Source organism: Sinocyclocheilus anshuiensis, unplaced genomic scaffold (genome assembly GCF_001515605.1).
Source record: "Sinocyclocheilus anshuiensis isolate Anshui unplaced genomic scaffold, SAMN03320099.WGS_v1.1 scaffold447, whole genome shotgun sequence".
Classification (NCBI taxonomy): Eukaryota; Metazoa; Chordata; class Actinopteri; order Cypriniformes; family Cyprinidae; genus Sinocyclocheilus; species Sinocyclocheilus anshuiensis.
Window position 1 is genome coordinate 5,056,407 of NW_015552615.1, and position 19,087 is coordinate 5,075,493.

The 19,087-nt window shown below is 36.4% G+C and overlaps 2 protein-coding genes across 4 annotated transcripts in view; both read right to left on the reverse strand.

Annotated features, from left to right (window-relative positions):
- LOC107666171 (CTTNBP2 N-terminal-like protein) overlaps positions 1–10,204 on the reverse strand; it is a 17,967-nt gene extending 7,763 nt beyond the window's left edge. The window contains exons 1-2 of one of the 2 annotated variants that reach the window (XM_016457352.1): positions 10,136–10,204; positions 3,608–3,715 (exon numbers count right to left, since the gene is read on the reverse strand). In XM_016457352.1, the coding sequence (XP_016312838.1) occupies positions 3,608–3,715; positions 10,136–10,150 (123 nt within the window). In that variant the 5' untranslated portion in view covers positions 10,151–10,204. The remainder of the gene's footprint in view (positions 1–3,607; positions 3,716–10,135) is intronic. The other variant, XM_016457353.1, reaches the window with a different exon arrangement.
- A 4,228-nt stretch (positions 10,205–14,432) lies between these two features.
- Positions 14,433–19,087, reverse strand: part of LOC107666120 (polyhomeotic-like protein 2) — a 26,942-nt gene continuing 22,287 nt past the window's right edge. For both annotated transcript variants that reach the window (XM_016457279.1, XM_016457278.1), the window contains 5 exons: positions 18,432–18,564; positions 18,007–18,127; positions 16,642–16,768; positions 16,259–16,535; positions 14,433–15,521 (listed from right to left, as the gene is read on the reverse strand). In XM_016457279.1, the coding sequence (XP_016312765.1) occupies positions 15,361–15,521; positions 16,259–16,535; positions 16,642–16,768; positions 18,007–18,127; positions 18,432–18,564 (819 nt within the window). In that variant the 3' untranslated portion in view covers positions 14,433–15,360. The remainder of the gene's footprint in view (positions 15,522–16,258; positions 16,536–16,641; positions 16,769–18,006; positions 18,128–18,431; positions 18,565–19,087) is intronic.

Genomic DNA, 19,087 nt, shown 5'->3' on the forward strand with positions numbered 1-19,087 from the left:
TGTAATATCTGTTGACGTGCCTTACAAGACCTACAACGCTATCCTTCATCAGTCATCACACAAGACCATCACACAAGTGTGTGTGTGTGTGTAATATCCTTGGCCGTTTGCTGCATATTACATTTTAATATATTAAACGCTAACCTACTTTTGCACACATATGCACTTTTGTACCCAAATGTAGCTGCCTTCTTAATAATAATAATAATAATAATATAGTAATAATTTAAAAATAATTATATATATATATATATATATATATATATATATATATATATTATTTTATAATTTTTTTTATATTTTATATATAATTTTAACAACTTAATTTAAATCAATTTAACAAATTAATTTATTAGTGCATTAAATGTGCATACTTATTGTGACTGAAATATGATTTAGAAGACTAAAATAAGAATTAAACATGTTCTTTAAAGGATTTTTGTGAACTGCACCATTATAATGGTGCTGAATGATTGCTATGTATTTACATAGTACTCTAAGGTGTTTAAAAAAAAAAGTGAGGCAGATTTGATTGTTCATCCTGATTTTAGTTCAGCCTACTGGATCTGAGGCGAGGTTTGGAAGCCTGGTGTCCACCAGAAGTGTGGGATGAGGCCCAGCAGCAGCGCTGGAATGTAGTAGGAGACTCAGAAAAAATAAATAAATAAAAATTCAGCAGAAAAGAGTTTGATGAAAAAGCAAAGTAAATGAGAATCCAGTCAACTCTAATTAAACCCTGATGAACTGGGAACATACAAAACACAGGAAGTACAACAAACCAAGTTTTAACAGCGGTTATGATCAAATATCAATCATTTTGGCATTTAGTGTAAGTTCTTTGCAACTATTCCAAAAACGTGCGAATTCGGCATCATTTGAAACCAAAAGCATCCTTTCTAGTGTAAGGACAAGGTTTACGAAAGCTAAAGTTGTTTTTTTTTAATAAATGTATAGCCTTTACATGTCTTAAATAAACTGAGTTTTGTCGTAGATGAACTGTACACTGAGGTTTCTTAGTGTTTAATATACTAGCTTTTAATGTGTTGGCATGCACGATTGAGCTCTGAGCCAGACAGACATCTGGCTTTCGTTGAGTGATACAGCTATAATGCCTCTCATGGGTATCTAGTCTGCTGTGCAAAGTGTTAAATTTGTTTGACAGCAAACTACTGACTGTCAATACACAATTACAGAAGCATACTATTATTGAAGTATTGACTTATTAATACTGATGTAATTTCTCATTAACAAGCAAAACCATCACGAGAACCAGAGATGGACTTTATCAATCTCAACTATCTAGGTCATTATAAAATTTATTCAGGACAATCTGGGCTTGTTTATATATTTGGTTGATGGGAAATCTCCAAGGAATACCAAAAAATACACACCACAAGATCATAAGAGCCGCCAATCACAGAGTGAGTTGCCTCCCTAATGGTGTAAATTAATGTATGACTTGGGTTGCAGCTGCTTGGATAAACATGCAGCAACAGCGCTGTAAATAGCTGAACATCTAAACATCTTGAATGGATAAATTAGTCCAGATGCTCCTGAATAAATTGTACATGACACAGGAATGATTTTCTTTTTTTGTCAAGTTCACTACTGGCCCACCATGCCTATTTTCTTTCTATTCCTCACAAAACTATCATATAGCTTAAAGCCTCGTACACACCGGGACGATTATCACGCGCGTTTATCGCCAACGTTTTTCGATGTGACTTTTGTGTTCATACCCAAGCGATTTTCACTGGCGATGAGCCGAGTGAACGTGCAAATTCACTCACTGACATTACATGGCGCTTAATGAAAAACAGAAATACCCCGGTACACATCGAATCCTATTTGATCTGCAATTCCTCTCCATAACAACTCCCTCTTATCTAGATTTTCGTAGTCTCTGTCGCGTTTTTCATAAATCCCTTTGTGTTCAGACACCAATGAGACCAGCAGCTCTACATTCATCTTGCCTCGATGCATCTTCTAGGTCTAATAACTTCCTCTTTGTCGTTAGGTATCAGTGTGTGCTCGGCAAGACCGTTTTGTGCTTGAGCGCCACCAAGTCCTGTTTTACTGTAACTTCAGCAGCTCCAGGTCCAGTTTTTAACGTGGCGCGTCAAACCAAAAAAAACAAGCCCGAGGCGTTTTTAAAAAATGATGCTTTTACGCCTGGCATTTTGCTCGTCGGTGTGCACACTCACATTGGCGCCCTTTGTTTAGTCACGAAGCGTTAAACGTCGGCGATAATCGCGCGCGATATTCGTCCCGGTGTGAACAAGCCTTAAAGGGATAGTTCATCCAAAAATGAAAATTTGATGTTTATCTGCTTACCCCCAGGGCATCCAAGATGTAGGTGACTTTGTTTCTTCAGTAGAACACATATGATGATTTTTAACTTTAACCGTTGCAGTCTATCAGTCGTATAATGCATGGCAATGGTAACAAAATCTATGAGAGTAAAAAAAACATGCACAGACAAATCCAAATTAAACCCTGTGGCTCGTGGCAACACATTGATGTCCTAAGACACGAAACGATCGGTTTGTGCCAGAAACCGAACAGTATTTATATAATTTTTTACCTCTAATACACCACTATGTCAAACTGTCTTTGGGCGCGCGCACGGCATCCGGTGCGTGAGGTGTGTACGCGCTCTGGCGTAGTTTACGTTAATGGGTGTGTTGATATCCAGCCGAAGAGCAATCAACCATAACTTCAGGCGAGCAGGCTCAGAAGTTGGGAATACGTGGAAAGTCACCAATCCCGAATGAGTTCGCGCGAGAGAATGAAATCTTTTAGTTTTAAGTCGGTTTGAACAATCCGGATAAGCGCAAGTAAGTAAAGTAAGATTAGCCGTCGTACCTACAATGACTGTGCACTGTGTAAACAATGAGTGACGTATACGCGCGAGAGATCACTTCCAGCGCTTGCGTAAACTACGCCAGAGCGCGTACACACCTCACGCACCGGATGCCTGCACGCGCTCAAAGACAGTTGGACATAGTGGTGTATTAGAGGTAAAAAATTATATAAATACTTTTCGGTTTCTGGCACAAACCGATCGTTTCGTGTCTTAGGACATCAATGTGTCATCACGAGCCGCAGGGTTTAATTTGGATTTGTCTGTGCATGTTTTTTTTACTCATAGATTTTGTTACCATTGCCATGCATTATACGACTGATACACTGCAACAGTTAAAGTTAAAAATATGTGTTCTACTGAAGAAACAAAGTCACCTACATCTTGGATGCCCTGGGGGTAAGCAGATAAACATCAAATTTTCATTTTCGGGTGAACTATCCCTTTAAGAAGAATTAGATATGTAGTGCACAGGTAATTTGTAGTGCTCTTTTATGATTCATTTATAGTGTTTTTGATCCAAATTAAGGGCTGTATGAAGATTCTCCAAAAATTCCACAGAAAAAAATAACACCATATGGGTTTGGAATGACATGTGGCTGCGTAAATAATGACAGAACCTTCATTTTGGTGAACTGTTCCTTTAAGAACCAAGAGTAGCACGATTTGACCGTTCTGCTATAGACTGCTGCTTACAAAGAAACTATAAAAAACATTCTTATCCATTGACGGGACTGGACTAACCTTGAGTGCCTGTATGACAAAGTCTCTGGCCTCCAGCTCTCCCTCAAGAACACTGAAGAGCAGCAGCACATCTCTCTTACTCAGAGCCTCCACATACAGCTTTGACTCCTGAAAAGACAACAAAACGGAGCAAATGAGTGGGCGACTAAATACGAAATATAACTCAAATGCAATCAGAGATTCTAATGAGTGTTTTCAGCAAATTATACACTGCATTAGGACAAAGTCCATACTAAATCATTTGGAAAACATGCAGTCAGGCAACAATCTCCATGTCCACAAATCTTCTCCCTTCCTTTCCATCTGCAGACCAAATGACTGCAGTCTGCTGTATTCTCCATGTGCTTGTTTTGATTATACAGTGTGCTGCTTATTCAGTGTATTCTATATTAAAATAAACAATACAAACCCACAGTAAGTAGATGAACTATAGGCCTATATATTTTGTTTTAGGTTTCCAGTATGGATGCAGCATGCAAATATTTTCAGTTACCGATGCCATTAAACATCAATACCACTTGCAGGCATATTTGACACACACACACACACACACACACACACACACACACACACACACTATCATTCAAAAGTTTCGGGTCAGTACAATTTTTTAAGGTTTTTGGAAGCAGCATTTAATGCATCCTTGCTGAATAAAAAGTGTTAATTTCTTTAAACAAAATCTTACTGACCCCAAATTTTTAAATTGTAGTGTAATTATTTTAGAAGTACATTTTAGGTTACATTAAAAAACACTTTTTATATTGTATATTTATTGTATATAGCAAAAAAAAAAATGTTTTGCCATGTTCTTAGCATCAACAAACTATGAAAGTCCATTTCCACCACTGAATAAAAAATAAAATAGACAATTGCGACTTTTTATCTCACAATTCTGACTTTTTTGTCTCAGAATTGCATGATACAAACTTGCAATTCTGAGAAATAAAGTCAGAATTGCAAGATAAAAAGTTTTATATTTATAGTTTATAGCTTAGTTTTTTTCTTAAAGGGGTCATATGATGCTATTTTAAAGATCATTATTTTGTGTATTTGGTGTAACAGAATATGTTGACATGCTTTAATGTTCAAAAAACACATTATTTTTTAAATACTGTACATTATTGTAGGTCCTCTATGCCCCGCCTCTCTCAAACACCTCGTTTTAAACAAAGCCCCCTCCTTTGACAAGCGCAGTCTGCTCTGATTGGCCAGCTGACCCAGTGCATTGTGATTGGCCGAACACCGCAAGCACTCGTCTCGCACTGAAACACACAGCGTCTCCCTGACATGGCTGCATCAACACTACTGCTGTTCCTGAAACCACGCCTTCTTTCTTTGCGTGAACATTTGGGCGGCATTATGCTAATATTTCCACATAGTGATGTAGATATGTGGGGGCGTGTTAGAACGAGCCGTTTTAGGTAGGCGTGGCTGACTCTTAACTTTTATAAAGTATATCTCTTTGGATTTGAGACTTTAGTCTTTGTAACTTTACAGATCTTCTTTATGCACCAAGAGCTTGTAACACTCCAAAGAGAAAGGAAAACTTGAAATCGCATCATATGACCCCTTTAAAATATAGTTTATAGCTCACAATTCTGACTTTATAACATGCAACTGCGAGTTATGTCTAATTGAGAGAATTTTTGTCAGAATTTTCCCCCTCAGAATTGGATTTTATAACTGGCAATTGCAAGTTTATATCTCACAATTCTGAGAAAAAAAATGAAATGAAGTCAGAATTGCGAGATAAAAACTTTTGTGAGAAAAAAGTCAGAATTGTGTATTTATCTTGCAATTCTGACTTAATTTCTCGTATTTCTGAATATATATCACGCAATTCTGTAAAAAAAAAAAATGAAAAAGGAGTAAAAGAATATCTTGCAAGAAATAAAGTCACAATCGACTTTTTTTTTTTTTATTATTCAGTGGCGGAAACATAAACAGACTTGCTTTGATAGTTGAAAAATTACATACCAATCGGGCCATGATTAAATGCATTTTTGCTTTATTCTTTCACAACTAAGTGCACTAAATCAACAGACTGAATTAAACCCATCACAATTTTCAGTCTCTTTATCTTTGAGAGGTTTGTTTGCAGCCATTATGCTTCATCAAAAGCAATTTATTTTAAGCCAGTCCTCCTGGAGCAATCAAAGGGTTAACAGGCTTGTCCAAGAACATAATGGCTATAGATCACAGCTGTGATCTCAGAAAAACTCCCATTCACATGTTGTGTTTCTTTCTGTGCAGTTCACAGGAAAAGAAAAAAGCGGCATTTTTTCCATTTTACTCTTAGGAGTCAAAGCATCTGTCACACATCAAAGCTAAAGCAGCATTCCATGACTTTTCTATTGATAGACAGCTAGAGAAAGAAACTTGTTGGAAGACTGAAATTCCTTCCTGAGCTCTCGCTTCTAAATACTCAGTAATTGTGCATGGATAACCTTGAAAGTATCGAATTTCACTTTCCCATATAGCTTCGCACACCATAAATGCTTTGACCCTGCGCTGCAAGCTTCAACTGAAATAATCTTATGAAACTCAATCTAGATTTCTTCCTTCTGACCCCACTTTGCTTTTACAGTAATGGTGCTTCATGTCGAGATTTGTGTGGTTAGCCCAAGTTTCCACATCATGAAGTCAGGAAGGAGAGTGTTACATAATATGCCCGAGACGGAAGACGTCCAGCTACTGTGCTCCAGCTGAAATTTGGAAGCTTGACTTCCACGTCAGAGCTGCCATAAATCGCATTACTGTACTTTAATTCTCCTTTTCATTTGTGTTGTGCAACCTTTAGTCAATCTGTGCTTGTAAATAGCCGTCACATGTCTTTTGATGTATTGTGCACCGATGGGAACTGCGTACTAGATCTGAGGCCGTGAGTATGCAAGAAAGCTTTCATGGTTTATGGTTTACCCATTCAAACAGTGCTAATTTGAAGCGTGTTCCTAAGCAAAGCCATACTTTATAGACGCGCTAATATCACAACTTCACTTTGCCTTTTATAAAACCCAAAGAAAATTATATCATGCATCAGTAAGTGCTTTCAACTAACTAATAGTTATATAGATCACATGTGAAAAATACAAAAGATACACTTGCTTTTTTTAGCAAGCGTGTGTAGGCCTGACACGATAACAACTTTTTGTTGTGTGATATATTGCCCCAGAAATAATTGCGATAAGCAATATTATTGTTATTTTAAAGACCATTTTATGCCACTTAATATATAATCATAATGTAACAGCATAATAATGCAAGAAGGCCTACACACTTCCAAAAAACTTAAATTTTTTAAGAATATATAGATCATGGAAATTAAATATTGAAATATTAGATACCTTAAAAAACCTGAATAAATAGTAAATAAACATTTTTCTAACAAAAAGTGCAAAGTAACAAGTAGAAAAAAAGAAAAATGCAAAGACCTTGTATGGAGATTTTTCCATACAGATGTTTCCCTGACCTTCGTTTCTCTGTAAATGAATGGTGCACACTATTGCTGAAAAACATAATCACTACTTGGCAGTCAGATGACCGTATGCACAAAGGCACAGATCCCTAAACAAGACCATATCTGCAGATGAAACTTGTCTCTTTATCTTTGAGAGGTTTGTTTGCAGCCATTATGCTTCATCAAAAGCAATTTATTTTAAGCCAGTCCTCCTGGAGCAATCAAAGGGTTAACAGGCTTGTCCAAGAACATAATGGCTATAGATCACAGCTGTGATCTCAGAAAAACTCCCATTCCCATGTTGTGTTTCTTTCTGTGCAGTTCACAGGAAAAGAAAAAAGCGGCATTTTTTCCATTTTACTCTTAGGAGTCAAAGCATCTGTCACACATCAAAGCTAAAGCAGCATTCCATGACTTTTCTATTGATAGACAGCTAGAGAAAGAAACTTGTTGGAAGACTGAAATTCCTTCCTGAGCTCTCGCTTCTAAATACTCAGTAATTGTGCATGGATAACCTTGAAAGTATCGAATTTCACTTTCCCATATAGCTTCGCACACCATAAATGCTTTGACCCTGCGCTGCAAGCTTCAACTGAAATAATCTTATGAAACTCAATCTAGATTTCTTCCTTCTGACCCCACTTTGCTTTTACAGTAATGGTGCTTCATGTCGAGATTTGTGTGGTTAGCCCAAGTTTCCACATCATGAAGTCAGGAAGGAGAGTGTTACATAATATGCCCGAGACGGAAGACGTCCAGCTACTGTGCTCCAGCTGAAATTTGGAAGCTTGACTTCCACGTCAGAGCTGCCATAAATCGCATTACTGTACTTTAATTCTCCTTTTCATTTGTGTTGTGCAACCTTTAGTCAATCTGTGCTTGTAAATAGCCGTCACATGTCTTTTGATGTATTGTGCACCGATGGGAACTGCGTACTAGATCTGAGGCCGTGAGTATGCAAGAAAGCTTTCATGGTTTATGGTTTACCCATTCAAACAGTGCTAATTTGAAGCGTGTTCCTAAGCAAAGCCATACTTTATAGACGCGCTAATATCACAACTTCACTTTGCCTTTTATAAAACCCAAAGAAAATTATATCATGCATCAGTAAGTGCTTTCAACTAACTAATAGTTATATAGATCACATGTGAAAAATACAAAAGATACACTTGCTTTTTTTAGCAAGCGTGTGTAGGCCTGACACGATAACAACTTTTTGTTGTGTGATATATTGCCCCAGAAATAATTGCGATAAGCAATATTATTGTTATTTTAAAGACCATTTTATGCCACTTAATATATAATCATAATGTAACAGCATAATAATGCAAGAAGGCCTACACACTTCCAAATGATAACAAACTTTTAATTTTTTAAGAATATTTAGATCAAAGAAATTAAGTATCAAAATATTAGATACCTTAAAAAACCGGAATAAATAGTAAATATACATTTTTTAACAAAAAGTGCAAAGTAACAAGTAGAAAAAAAGAAAAATGCAAAGACCTTGTATGGAGATTTTTCCATACAGATGTTTCCCTGACCTTCGTTTCTCTGTAAATGAATGGTGCACACTATTGCTGAAAAACATAATCACTACTTGGCAGTCAGATGACCGTATGCACAAAGGCACAGATCCCTAAACAAGACCATATCTGCAGATGAAACTTTTTTTTTTGTTGAAGCATTTTTTAAATTTGAACGAGCACCTCGTGACTACACCACGTCATGTACGAGAAGCTGCAAAAGACACAGGCGCAAGTGGAATGTACAAAACATGGTGACATTCATTTTTAAGTAAATAACCAAAAATTATTGAGGTCATGTACATATATTGCGCGATAAGTCGATATATTGTATATTGATTAAGGCCTAAGCGTGTGTCTCTTTACTAAAACTTGTGATTTAGAATGAAACATTATAGGAAATAGGAAAGAAAGAGTCTCAGAGATCATTATACATCTACAAAACTTTTCTTTAATGTGCACTTGAGGATTAGCCGATGGTGTTCTTCATGGTTGACTAATTTCGCATTTCCTTTTTAATGGTGCCCATGCCTTTCTGAATTAAAGGGTGCTACACTATTCAACATCGGCCTGAATGCTTCTTAAATTACCCAGCATTTCTCCCTGGAGCTAGACTGAAGCAGTCAGTGTTTGAGTCCAAGCTCACCAGACATGTCAGAGGGTAATTAATTTAATCCTCAAGCTGCTTGTGAGCTACAAAACAGATGGCCCAATGTCAACTGCCTGTTGATGTGATCAGCTGTACAGACTCCATAAAGTGTAATATATTTCACTGTTTTAAACATTTAAGCAGTTAAAAATAATATTCTCATAGATTTTGTTTTATTGTTGTACATATTTCAAAATCCTATTTATTTTTTCAGGTTCAAAGAAATAAAAAAAATAATATTTTTTTTTCCAAATAGGATTTTGAAAATGTAACGAAAAAATTACGAGATCATTTTCTGAGATCTAATTTAGTTATAATATATTATAAAATTATATAATACAATATATAATGTGATCAAAAGTTCCTTTTCTTTCGCTGACTCTGTGATGTTATGCATCCAAACCTAATGTACTGCCTATTTGGACTGCAGTTTTGGGCATCATATGCGTGCAGCGTTTTTGGGCTCATTTGAGTTTAATACATATATGTAATACATATATTACATATATATAATATGAATGATGCCCAAAAGTGATGAACGCCTATTGAAGCAAAAATGCTACCTAGGTAGACAGCACACTACGTTTCGAGACACAGCATCTGGCTATCTGGAAAAATTTTACATTTATGCAGACCTCACAAGCAAAAAGCAGTAAAACAAGACTGTTTACTTTAAAAAGCGATGTCTCGACTATTTGAAGTTTTCTTTTTTTCTTTTCCATATAACAAACACTGCTGTCAGAACTGTTGGCTATTTAAAACTAATTAGCATGAAGTATTCGAACTATTCATACAATAATCCTAGGAAAAATACTTTCTCTGCTCTCGTGCTCATTTTCTTCACCTTTCTTTCTTTATAAGTATTAAGCGATTTGTTATAAAGACAACGTTCTCACCGTTGTGGGTGCCATGCCAGGTTTGATCAGTTTCCAATGTCGCTCATCGAGCTGCACAGTTGTTGAAGATCGGCTTAACCGAAGTTCATCTGTGTGAAGGAACGCAAACAGACATCTTACGTAGCCAATAGCGTGTACGCGTTTTGGCTCAATAGACCAATTAGAAACGAGACGCAGGGACAGGAGGCGGGACGTAACAGGAAAAGTTTATAAAATGGGATTCTTTGTGCAGCGGTGAGCTTGTAAAGCACTCATGAACTACCAACAGGTCTCAATCACGACATATTTGGACGGGTTTCTGTGAAAACAACGTTTTTATGGTATCAGGGTCGAGTTCGATAAATAACCACTCTAAAACTCATCCTAAATGTTGAAAATATGTAGACGGTTAGTTAAATTTGACGAAATGCACGTGTGCCACCTAGTGGTGTCCTATTGTAATTCTCAAGCACACAAAATAAGAGCAGCCCCAAAAAGTATTTGGACATTCATGTCAGTTTTAAAGTACAGTAGTCAACATTTGAAGTGGATCAAAAGTTGTTCTAAAACCAAAATGCGTTCTTGTCTCAGGACAACTTTGATGAACTTTTGTGATCCACTTCAGATGTTGACTACTGTAGATAAATGCCTTTAAAATATCCAACTGGGTGGCATTCCATTTAAAGAAAAATAAAGCAGAATATTTCACAAAAATAAGTGTGTTAGGTTTTATATTGCAAAACGATATATTTATTTTTAAACTTGGTTGGGTATTTTATCTAATCTATGAAATGAAAAATTAAGAGTTGAATAAATAAAACAATAAATTAAGCCGTGTGAGGAAAATGTGATATAGGGTCAACAAATTAAACATGTTGACACAAAAATACTTAATTAAAAATGTTATATTACAAATTTCATTCATCTGATAAATACAGGCATTTCGCAAAGCATTGTACAAAAAACAATTCATCATCACAATCCTTTCTAGCAACATACAATGACAAATCAGGGCACAATTAAAACTAAACATAGCATCATTCCCAATATCCAAGACAAATACAATGTAATGTGCATCTCAAAACCAGAGCGTCTGTACGGACACATATTGAATAAGGCGCTGTTGACTGGAATTTTTCAGACTGGATCCCTTCTTATCGGTCTTCAGGTTTAAAGTTGAATATTCTGTTACTGTGCTTCTGTTATTCAAGGCTTCTCAAAGTAAATGTGATAGTGAAATAGCACCAGTTTGTTGTGATTCAACTGTTACAAATACTCACACACAAAGGTAAGAATAATTTACTTAAACATATTTGTACTGTACAAAAGCATCTGACATGTACAATAAGACAAAATGATACCTGAAAACAACAAATGTACAATCCAGAGACATCTGGGCCAAGATGTGGGATTGTAAAACCACATGATAATATTAGTTCTGTTTGGACAGCACTGTTGTGTTACATACATTGCCCAAAGATTTCTTCTGAGCACCGATACTACTAGTTAAGTTAAGAGTCCCAGTCAGAATTCCAAATCACTGATTCATAATGCCTTCCATTTGGTATAAGTCACTATTGTGCGATTTTTCATAGGTAGTCGGGTCATTTTTTGTTCTAGCTGAATTTATTTCAGTTCTTTTCTTGAGGAGGTGCAGTTTTGGGCTTTAGCCCCAATATGTGTAAAGTTTTTAGATATTAATTATTAAAAAAAAATGTTGTAGTGCAGTTGGGGTGCTGTAGTCACTAGGTCAAGGCCAGTGACATCAGAGAACACATATACACACACACACACACACACACACTTGCTGCCTTTTCAAGGCTTGGAATCTTTCAGCATGTTTATGCGAGCGAAGATTTTGAGGGCGGGTCCTAATTTAATATTCATGGCACTCATTAGGTGATCTTCCTTCAGTAGCAGCATGGCCTGTCCATCAATCTCCTGAGCACGAAACTCATCTGCAATCTCCTGGCAACCTAATTGTGAAGTCACAAAAATTTGCACCATTAAACAGCATATTTTTAAATAAATTTGAAGTCATTTATTGTTGTAGAAAACCTGACTTTCATCATAACTTTCCATTTATCTTTTTTATCCCATCCTTATATTATATTGTAATATTTAATGACAGAATATCATATCAAGTGCATGCATGTGTATATACACTACTGTTCTAAAGACAAAAAAAAAAAAAGTCTCTCATGCTCACCAGGGCTGCATTTATTTGATTATATATTGATTATTGCAACAGGCCTAAGCGTGTGTCTCTTTACTAAAACTTGTGATTTAGAATGAAACATTATAGGAAAGGTGATAAAAAGAGTCTCAGAGATCATTATACATCTACAAAACTTTTCTTTAATGTGCACTTGAGGATTAGCCGATGGTGTTCTTCATGGTTGACTAATTTCGCATTTCCTTTTTAATGGTGCCCATGCCTTTCTGAATTAAAGGGTGCTACACTATTCAACATCGGCCTGAATGCTTCTTAAATTACCCAGCATTTCTCCCTGGAGCTAGACTGAAGCAGTCAGTGTTTGAGTCCAAGCTCACCAGACATGTCAGAGGGTAATTAATTTAATCCTCAAGCTGCTTGTGAGCTACAAAACAGATGGCCCAATGTCAACTGCCTGTTGATGTGATCAGCTGTACAGACTCCATAAAGTGTAATATATTTCACTGTTTTAAACATTTAAGCAGTTAAAAATAATATTCTCATAGATTTTGTTTTATTGTTGTACATATTTCAAAATCCTATTTATTTTTTCAGGTTCAAAGAAATAAAAAAAATAATATTTTTTTTTCCAAATAGGATTTTGAAAATGTAACGAAAAAATTACGAGATCATTTTCTGAGATCTAATTTAGTTATAATATATTATAAAATTATATAATACAATATATAATGTGATCAAAAGTTCCTTTTCTTTCGCTGACTCTGTGATGTTATGCATCCAAACCTAATGTACTGCCTATTTGGACTGCAGTTTTGGGCATCATATGCGTGCAGCGTTTTTGGGCTCATTTGAGTTTAATACATATATGTAATACATATATTACATATATATAATATGAATGATGCCCAAAAGTGATGAACGCCTATTGAAGCAAAAATGCTACCTAGGTAGACAGCACACTACGTTTCGAGACACAGCATCTGGCTATCTGGAAAAATTTTACATTTATGCAGACCTCACAAGCAAAAAGCAGTAAAACAAGACTGTTTACTTTAAAAAGCGATGTCTCGACTATTTGAAGTTTTCTTTTTTTCTTTTCCATATAACAAACACTGCTGTCAGAACTGTTGGCTATTTAAAACTAATTAGCATGAAGTATTCGAACTATTCATACAATAATCCTAGGAAAAATACTTTCTCTGCTCTCGTGCTCATTTTCTTCACCTTTCTTTCTTTATAAGTATTAAGCGATTTGTTATAAAGACAACGTTCTCACCGTTGTGGGTGCCATGCCAGGTTTGATCAGTTTCCAATGTCGCTCATCGAGCTGCACAGTTGTTGAAGATCGGCTTAACCGAAGTTCATCTGTGTGAAGGAACGCAAACAGACATCTTACGTAGCCAATAGCGTGTACGCGTTTTGGCTCAATAGACCAATTAGAAACGAGACGCAGGGACAGGAGGCGGGACGTAACAGGAAAAGTTTATAAAATGGGATTCTTTGTGCAGCGGTGAGCTTGTAAAGCACTCATGAACTACCAACAGGTCTCAATCACGACATATTTGGACGGGTTTCTGTGAAAACAACGTTTTTATGGTATCAGGGTCGAGTTCGATAAATAACCACTCTAAAACTCATCCTAAATGTTGAAAATATGTAGACGGTTAGTTAAATTTGACGAAATGCACGTGTGCCACCTAGTGGTGTCCTATTGTAATTCTCAAGCACACAAAATAAGAGCAGCCCCAAAAAGTATTTGGACATTCATGTCAGTTTTAAAGTACAGTAGTCAACATTTGAAGTGGATCAAAAGTTGTTCTAAAACCAAAATGCGTTCTTGTCTCAGGACAACTTTGATGAACTTTTGTGATCCACTTCAGATGTTGACTACTGTAGATAAATGCCTTTAAAATATCCAACTGGGTGGCATTCCATTTAAAGAAAAATAAAGCAGAATATTTCACAAAAATAAGTGTGTTAGGTTTTATATTGCAAAACGATATATTTATTTTTAAACTTGGTTGGGTATTTTATCTAATCTATGAAATGAAAAATTAAGAGTTGAATAAATAAAACAATAAATTAAGCCGTGTGAGGAAAATGTGATATAGGGTCAACAAATTAAACATGTTGACACAAAAATACTTAATTAAAAATGTTATATTACAAATTTCATTCATCTGATAAATACAGGCATTTCGCAAAGCATTGTACAAAAAACAATTCATCATCACAATCCTTTCTAGCAACATACAATGACAAATCAGGGCACAATTAAAACTAAACATAGCATCATTCCCAATATCCAAGACAAATACAATGTAATGTGCATCTCAAAACCAGAGCGTCTGTACGGACACATATTGAATAAGGCGCTGTTGACTGGAATTTTTCAGACTGGATCCCTTCTTATCGGTCTTCAGGTTTAAAGTTGAATATTCTGTTACTGTGCTTCTGTTATTCAAGGCTTCTCAAAGTAAATGTGATAGTGAAATAGCACCAGTTTGTTGTGATTCAACTGTTACAAATACTCACACACAAAGGTAAGAATAATTTACTTAAACATATTTGTACTGTACAAAAGCATCTGACATGTACAATAAGACAAAATGATACCTGAAAACAACAAATGTACAATCCAGAGACATCTGGGCCAAGATGTGGGATTGTAAAACCACATGATAATATTAGTTCTGTTTGGACAGCACTGTTGTGTTACATACATTGCCCAAAGATTTCTTCTGAGCACCGATACTACTAGTTAAGTTAAGAGTCCCAGTCAGAATTCCAAATCACTGATTCATAATGCCTTCCATTTGGTATAAGTCACTATTGTGCGATTTTTCATAGGTAGTCGGGTCATTTTTTGTTCTAGCTGAATTTATTTCAGTTCTTTTCTTGAGGAGGTGCAGTTTTGGGCTTTAGCCCCAATATGTGTAAAGTTTTTAGATATTAATTATTAAAAAAAAATGTTGTAGTGCAGTTGGGGTGCTGTAGTCACTAGGTCAAGGCCAGTGACATCAGAGAACACATATACACACACACACACACACACACACTTGCTGCCTTTTCAAGGCTTGGAATCTTTCAGCATGTTTATGCGAGCGAAGATTTTGAGGGCGGGTCCTAATTTAATATTCATGGCACTCATTAGGTGATCTTCCTTCAGTAGCAGCATGGCCTGTCCATCAATCTCCTGAGCACGAAACTCATCTGCAATCTCCTGGCAACCTAATTGTGAAGTCACAAAAATTTGCACCATTAAACAGCATATTTTTAAATAAATTTGAAGTCATTTATTGTTGTAGAAAACCTGACTTTCATCATAACTTTCCATTTATCTTTTTTATCCCATCCTTATATTATATTGTAATATTTAATGACAGAATATCATATCAAGTGCATGCATGTGTATATACACTACTGTTCTAAAGACAAAAAAAAAAAAAGTCTCTCATGCTCACCAGGGCTGCATTTATTTGATTAAAAATACAGTAAAAACAGCAATATTGTGAAATATTATTACAGTTTAAAATAACTATTTTCTATGTTAATATATTTTAAAATGTAATTTATTCCTGTGATGCAAAGCTGAATTTTCAGCATCATTACTCCAGTCTTCAGTGTCACATGATCCTTCAGAAATCATTCTAATATGCTGATTTGCTGCTCAAGAAACATTTCCTATCATTATGTTAAAAACAATTGTGCTGCTTAATTTATTTTATTTTATTTTATTTTTTCATTTTTTCTTTGATGAACAAAGGCCCAAACAACAGCATTTATTTGAAACTAATTTTCTTTTTTTACTGTCACTTTTAATAAATTGAATCTATCCTTTTTGAAAAAAAGCATTAATTTCCTAAAGAAAAATCATACTGAGCCCAAACTTTTGAATAGTAATGTCTTTAGAGCACTTGGAATATAGTACAAAATATACATATACCCAAATTACATGAGCGACTTACCTGGCAAAGAGCGAATGAACTCAAACACCTCATGCACATTCCATTTGGTGGGGTCAATTGGCAGGAAGTGCTGACTGAGGAGAGGAAGCTCTTCGGGATCGTTAGCAGCGAGCCCACCTTGAGAAACGATTGGGCCAGAACTGGCTGCAGAGAGCGGGGAAGTTGCTTCCTCATAGCTGGAGATATCCGAGCAGGGGCTGGACTCTCCTTGACTAGGCTGAGATTGGAGCGGTGAGGATATAGATTCTCCCTGAGATTGCTGAGGCACAGAGAGCCGCTGTGGGATAAAACAAGAGACTATATGAGGATGATTTACTTTATATATTTATACAAAAACATTGTGGGATGAACCACTACCAAATTGTACTGAAGTAGCTGTTCACCTGCTTTTTGGCCTCCCTGCCTCTGGGACTATGAGACCTCCTCCTTCTCCACTGATTTATCTGATTGGTTGTTTTAGTTCTGTTGGGGTGGAACAGACCAACCCGCTTCGTGCAACTTACACTGTATCTGTTCAAGAGGGTTATACATTACAAGACAGATCAAAATGTTGCACATCACAGAAATATATTATTAGTTATCAGTTTGGTAGCAGCTGAATGAATAAGTGTGTATTAGGGCTGGGCAATATAGCTAAAAAATGTATCAACGATATAATGTTTCATATCGTTCGGTATCGATAATTATTGACATTTTTTATAACCTTTTTTAAAACAAAGAGCAATAGAAAAAAACGTTTAAATTGAACCACTGTATTTTTAAATTAACCCAATTTATTGAGACAAACAACAAATATTTTTTTGTTTTAACAGTCAAACACAAAATAAAAATTAAACAAGTATCTAATTTCTAATGTTTTATATGCAGATTAAATAGGTCTGAAGGAAACATTTGGCTTGTCTCCCGAAGCCACAGGAGGGCGCAATGAGCAAAATAATGCAGCGCATTAAATTGCCAATGCACAGGAAATAACCGTCTATAAAAAGAAAAACGTGCATTACGTCTAAATTAACTCGTATAAATCAAACATAATTTCATAAATTGCATAAACAATAATGAACAAAACAGCATCATGTATTTATGCATTGCTTAATACAAAGAGCCGAATCGCCCATCACACAGATTGCATTTAAAAACATATGAGATGCAGTGAAACGGACTAAACCTCCACAAATTCGTGACGCGTTTTGTTTAAACTGTTTTAACTTTGCATGGCTTTCTATACATCTCGTGTGAGACGTGAGAGCAGCAGTCATATTTGTCTGTCTAAAAAATGCTGTTCTGTGTGAATGGCTTGGTTTCGGTTTTAACCCATTCAAGATCTTCTACGCATTGAGCTGCAATATTTCTCTAATATTTTGAATGAATAACGCAGCAACTGCTGGCGTTCGAGAGGGCTTCTCGAGCTGAAGGGATCCCCCTTATTTGGTGGAGATCCGCCGGTGCGTTCGCAAGATAGTGACACCAGTCAACACTTTCCCTTCAAAGGTCTCTTGTTCAGGCAGCATTCAAGCGTTGTCTTATTCGACCGTAAGTGCCCTGCAAAGTGGACTTCACATGATATTCCGCCATGATTCCAGTTCCAAGGGAACGTACACATTACATTCAAAGGGCAAGACCGCTACTTTAAAACTGTCATTTTCTGCCACCAGATAGGCTCCGCCCACCAAAAACGTCATCACTGTTTACAAACACCACCGAAATTGGTCTATATATTTTCATTTATAAAATGCTTTTGAATCTCTAACCTTTTAGCACAGACCATGGAACAGAAGCGTTTTGAACGTTTGAACTTGTAGGCAAAATCGACCCATCCACAGAGTTCACATGTGAGCTTGGGCTCCTCCGGTTCCTCCAGAGTCCTCGTGTCTGATGAAAAATTATCAAATGTTAAGTATTAAGTTATTTATGACTAGCTGAAACAGTGTTTGTGTGTAATCGTTGGAATGGTGAGGCATTACTATGCTGCACCTTGATTACACAAAGTTTCAATGGTAAAGTTCACAAACAGGAAATTCCATATCTTATCTCTTATCACTAATGCATAATGACGCTCCCTTGTTCATAACAATGCAGGTTTCCAATCTTTCAAAACTTGAAACCCTGGCACTTAAAAAGGTCATGCATTTTAGAAAAACAGTATTTGTTTGAATCTGCTAAATGAAATGTCTACCTTGTTGTCCAGCCTCCTCCATGTCTGAGTTTGTGGCACTGAGGGAATTACTGCTGGCCGTTTTCTCTGGATCTGAGGGAAGCTGCGTGTCTGGTTTCTTGGGGCTGTCTGCCTGCACCGGTGGTCTCTCCACCTGACAATACAGTATACAAACGTAATGATGTCAGGCTGATTACTGGAATACTGCACAGGCCCTTGTGTTAGGTTGGAATAAGCAGATCAACAGACATTTGTAATCATTTGGATAAAAGCGTCTGCTAAATGACTAAATGTACATGTAAATGTAATGTAACAATATTTTTTCTACAGTTTAGTCTGATGATCAGTGTTGCAAATCATGTCAACTCACTAACATACAATCAAATACATGCAGGGGCGTGTCTACGTGGTGGCCAGGGGTGGCACCGGCCCCCCCTGAAATCTGGCTGGCCACCCCAGGTGCCTCCCCTACCAAATGTCTTGCCATAGGCTTGTTTTTAGTAAATTTCTAATTTTAGGCGGTTTCTACAGTGTGATCTTAATGACAATGTCGAGAGCTTATAATGTTACGCGATCCATGTGCGCGAGGACGAATCTCTCCACTCCCAAGCGGATTTCCTACACTCACACAAAACTGGACGTGTGCTTTTAACATACATCGTTCCGCAAACACAACC